Source organism: Syngnathus leptorhynchus, chromosome 2, assembly GCF_054491065.1.
Source record: "Syngnathus leptorhynchus isolate UIUO chromosome 2, UIUO_Slep, whole genome shotgun sequence".
NCBI classification, from domain to species: domain Eukaryota; kingdom Metazoa; phylum Chordata; class Actinopteri; order Syngnathiformes; family Syngnathidae; genus Syngnathus; species Syngnathus leptorhynchus.
Window position 1 is genome coordinate 12,467,262 of NC_141196.1, and position 4,949 is coordinate 12,472,210.

Here is a 4,949-nt window from a genome sequence, read left to right on the forward strand (position 1 = left end):
ACATCACAACAGGTAACCAGATAAATGCGTCATTGCCTGCATCTTTTGTTTCTTGCTCTTGGAGGAATTTGCTTGCAGTGCCAAAAATGCATTGCAAAGAGACAGAGAGAGAGAGACACAGACAGAGAGAGACAGAGACAGAGACAGAGAGAGACACAGACAGAGAGAGAGAGACAGAGAGAGAGACAGAGACACAGAGAGATAGAGAGAGATACACAGAGAGAGAGGGCATAGTAGTAGTAGATAAATACATTTACTGCTGAAGATGAAGAGATAACTGAAACATTTTTATTATTATTAATATATAGATCTATTTAACTTAACTTGGTGCCCAATGACAATTAGGACACTGCAATGATTCCTCTGCTTAATGACGTCATCAACAACAGGCAGTCAGGCGGGAAAGTACCAGTTTTTACTCTCCCATTCAGACATCACGTATGATTGAATACATAGCGCAACACAATGTCAATGTAAGATTTAAGACCGCGAGTATGTTTTTTTTTTTCCTCAGCATCTAAAGGGCGTGACTTTTTCCAAGGAACATAGATTCGAGTCTGGTTACTTTCTGTTCTGTGTAGCTTGTTTATCTCCTATATAACATTTGTTTCTAATCAGATCAGATCACAACACAGGATATTTATTTTGAATTAATACAGCTGGTGTGTTGTCTTTTCTTGTGATTTCGAATTTGGTGTAGTAATACACTGTATGTATTTGACCGCCTCCCCACCCCACACAGATTTTTGCTGCACATATATCACTTAGTTAACTTAGGACAGGGGGCTGCATCGTAGTCATAGTTTTCTTCGGCGGGCCATAATGACTGTCAACCCATATACGAACGCAACAAAACAACAAACTGATGAATAAGTAGTTTTCAAACCAGAGACTAGTAATTACTAATTATATATATATATATATATATATATATATATATATATATAGTATATATATATAATATTATATATATAAAAATTATCTGCAAATATTAAACGCTCCTTATGATAACATCATCTCCTTAGAACATCATCATCAACTAGAATATTAATTATTTTTGAAACAGTTCCGATCACACAAAACAAAAAAAACAAAAAATAAATATATATATATATATATATATATATTTATTTATTATTATTATTTTTTTTAAATACACATACATATATGCATTTATACAATCAATTAAGTAACATCCAGATGAGTGGCCATTACAGAAGTAAAGATTTTTAAAAAATAAATGGTCTTTTGAGGTTTTGACTCAATGCCAGCGATGTATAAATTGTTCACCGGCTACTTTCCTGTTCACCTGTCAATACATTTTTGACACATAGATACTCCCATTCATATATCGAGGACTACTGAAATTGTTAATGTTGAATCGCATATATGTTTGTGGGGGTTGACCGTACTTTTGTGTTTTGGATCTGGTTATCTACCGAATAACAACAGCTACATATTTAAAATACAAACACTCTAAATCAACCTTTGCTTACCATGTCAAGTTTTCCCTTTGAATTCCGATTCAGGCCGATTCATATCTCTCATGAATATTCATAAATGCTATCAAGAGTGGAGTGAGTTCAATCTATTGGTGCACGATATTATGAGATCCAAGATTTGTTGATAAAGAATTAAATAAATTTCAAGTTTAATTGTCTTTCAAATTGCTATCCATTTTCACTGCTTCATACTGAGGCAGTGCTTTGGAATCATTTTATGTTAGAAAGAAGAACATTAAATGTAAATATAAATATAAAGGTTCTACGTGAAGACACCGTGTTTATGTTTTCTACAATAATTATTAGCAATAATTTTACACAGTATATAAATATGCAACAAGTTGAGTATCAAAGTTTTTAAAAGAGAAGGAACGTGTGTAACAGCATCAATGTGATTCTACCTGGAGAGCTTTATTTTCTCATAGCTAAGGTTGTTGCAACAGCTATAAACACTGCCAAGCAAGTAAGAAATGTAAGCAGAGAAAAAGAAACTGTCAAGTTTTAGGGTAAGACCTATATTTTTTGGTCTGAACAAAAGAAAACAAAAGGCTAACAAAAGTTGTTTTGCTGTGAAAATCCACAAGTAACACACATCGTCCCCCTTAACCCCTAATAGTAACGTTTGTTGAAGAGAAAATACCGGCACACATAAGAACATGGTTAAAGAGAAACGAAAGTAAGAACAAGTCGAAGATGATTCATACACTCTTGCACTTGATTGGCTCAACCGGACAAGTCAAACAAGTCAGATAAGGTTTCAGATTATAAAAGAAGGTTCTTGATTGAGCAAGGGTCAATGGGTGCCGGTCTTCTGAAGAATTGAAAAGCTTATATTCTTCACTTGAATGGCAGAACCAGGGTAAGTCCGGATGTGTGCGTGTTGCTTGCCAAATTTGATAAAGGCTGCTTTACATTAAAAAATAATTTTCCAATATTATGGCCAGTGAATTAATATTGTCTAATTTTCCCTATGCCGTAGTGATATTTTGGAAAAGGAACTGTTTCTTTTCCAATACCAAAACCAAAATATGCCCTTCAAAACCTGCGTGTGCTTTGAAGCAAATGTCAATTTCATTAGGTCTGGATGGTTTTGCAATGAACGGAGGGTTAAACACGCAGAGGTGAGTTTGGAGAAAGTTGCTAAAAAGCCTCCTCGGAGGAAACTTTTCAAATCTTGAATAGAGTCTACTCACTGTTTTATGTCTTATGTAGATACTATTTCTGGAGTACCTGCAAACCTTGGATTTGGAACTCACCTGCACGGTCACTTGTTACTTGTCCTGGTCTCCCTGTGCAGGCTGCTCTGAGGCATTAGTCAACTTCCTGCGCGACAAGCCAAACGTAAATCTTCGCATCTTTGTGTCGCGCCTTTACCGCATTGACGAGAGGAAAAATCGCGAGGGCCTGAAGCTGCTGAATGATGCCGGAGTGCACCTCAAAGTCATGAATTCTAAACGTAATTTAGAATTTTACTTTTTCTACAACCCAACTGAGTACTTCTTTTGAAAATACCATGCAATCCTTCTAATCTCTATTCTCCATAGACTTTGAATACTGCTGGAAAACCTTTGTTGATCATGAAAATAACCCCTTCCCATCTTGGGCCGAAATTGATGAAAAACATGATCACCATCAAGGAAATCTCACCAATATTCTCCAGCAGGTAACGGAGAGTATAATTTAAAATAAAAGTACAATTTGTGCTTTTGCGCAAGGGATGGGGTATGTGTATGTGGTCCGGCATGTGGATATTCCCAGATGCGGCACTTCCTGTCACGCTTGTGCACTCGTTAGAGAAGTCGAGGACGTCCTGCTTTATCTACTGCCTCAATGCCTGTCTGTCTCTTCTGTGGTTGTTCATGTAGGAACGTGGGACCATAAACTGATGCAGTCAGAGAAACTGAAAGATGACTACATCTCACTTATATCCACCATCCAAGACTCAAATAAGCATGCCATCGTTCCAGGTCCCTTTGTGGCTCAAATTTTACACACATTAAATCTATGAGTAAATTGTGATACATTTATCATTATTTCAATAAACAATATACCCATTCCTTTTTGTGGCATTTTTGTTTGGACATGTTCTGCTTTAGTGGAATAACACATTTGATGGATTTTTCTTATTCTGGTTTGGATTAAGCAGAATTGTTACTATACTCTGATTTATGGGAATGAAAGCTTTTAAGCATTTCTTAACTTTTGTTAACACACTGCTGTGCTATTGGCTCATTTGTAGAAAAAATGTTCATCTCCCTGATTTCACACTTTTCTGCTGGACATGCGTTAATGGTTACGATTCTAAAATGTTGGTACTTTATGCTATTGCTCCGAACAACATCCAAACATTCCTTGAGGTGACAGGGGGGAATGTAGAGGTATGAAAGAATAGAATTGAAAATAATTCCCTAAATCTCATAAAGACACGCATATCGACCACCTGCATTAAGATTCTGGAATCCATTCCATGCTATGTGCATGAGTGATGATCTATCATGGCAACGGATATTGAACCAAGGTATTTTGGGTCTGGACCCCCTAAGGTGGTGGTGTTTGTTTATCCACAGTCAGAGCGACTTTCACAAGCACACATACACACACCCTTCCCCAAAGTTCCTTTGCAGTGGCATTTTAATACAGTCTAAAAGCATGCCAGTAGTCCTCAATCATTGTCAGTAGTCTTGCGTACATTCATATTCCAATTTAATCACGGAGCCATAACTGTAATACACAGAATTTGCAGTGGAATGAAAAGCATGTATCTCCAAGATTGATGTGTTAAATACATTCCGACCTTCACACGGATGGGCCCATTTAATACCTGTTTGTGGCGTGTGAAGCCAAAAATGTGTGGTCTGTGGCTCAGGCAGTAGAGTGGGTCGTTTAGTAACCGGGAGGTTGGCGGTTCGATCCCAGCTCTGTCACAGTCACATGTCGCAAGACACTTCACACACCTTGCCTCCAGGTCGCCATTGTAAATGAGAAAATGTTCTCAATTGGCTTACCTGGTAAAACATTGAATTAAAAAAAAGTAACCTCACAATTGCACCGTGGCTAACCACTTGTCCAGTGAGTTGCGCCCCATTTGAGTCAAAACTAGACAAAGTTGCATCATCACACAGTGGCCCGGTTCTAAATTTAGACAGACCACCTCATAGAGCCCTGTGCAGAGCCATCAACACCGCGTTGAGTGTGGCATACTTGAAACCAGTGCAATAGGGTTATTGGTTAAGGGTCATAGTAGGGCTTCAAACTGGGGTTAGGGTTTCCAAGTGGGGTTTTAAACTAAGGTTTGGGTTTAAAACTAGGGTTAAGGTTTAAATCTAGGGTTAGGGTTTCAAATTAAATTGAGGGTTTCAAACTCGGGTTAAGAGTTAGCAGTTAGGGGTCTGCATTTAGGGGTTTGCGTTTGACCTTGTCTGGCTGCTCAACAAACTCAGCACGAGG

At 37.8% G+C, this 4,949-nt stretch overlaps 1 protein-coding gene across 1 annotated transcript; it reads left to right on the plus strand.

Annotated features, from left to right (window-relative positions):
* The first annotated feature begins 2,196 nt into the window (after positions 1–2,196).
* On the plus strand, positions 2,197–3,559 carry LOC147060803 (DNA dC->dU-editing enzyme APOBEC-3H-like). Its single transcript, XM_085904850.1, has 5 exons — positions 2,197–2,361; positions 2,482–2,623; positions 2,715–2,958; positions 3,047–3,165; positions 3,368–3,559. Exons 1-5 carry the CDS (start codon positions 2,348–2,350, stop codon positions 3,386–3,388), a joined length of 540 nt encoding a protein of 179 aa, XP_085760976.1. The 5' UTR covers positions 2,197–2,347; the 3' UTR covers positions 3,389–3,559.
* The last annotated feature ends 1,390 nt before the right edge of the window (positions 3,560–4,949 follow it).

Excerpts from the sequence above, each read along its gene's own strand:
- LOC147060803 (XM_085904850.1), top strand. Across the intron at positions 2,624-2,714 it reads GGAGGGTTAAACACGCAGAG|ATACTATTTCTGGAGTACCT; the intron begins GTGAGTTTGGAG and ends TGTCTTATGTAG. Across the intron at positions 3,166-3,367 it reads TCACCAATATTCTCCAGCAG|GAACGTGGGACCATAAACTG; the intron begins GTAACGGAGAGT and ends TTGTTCATGTAG.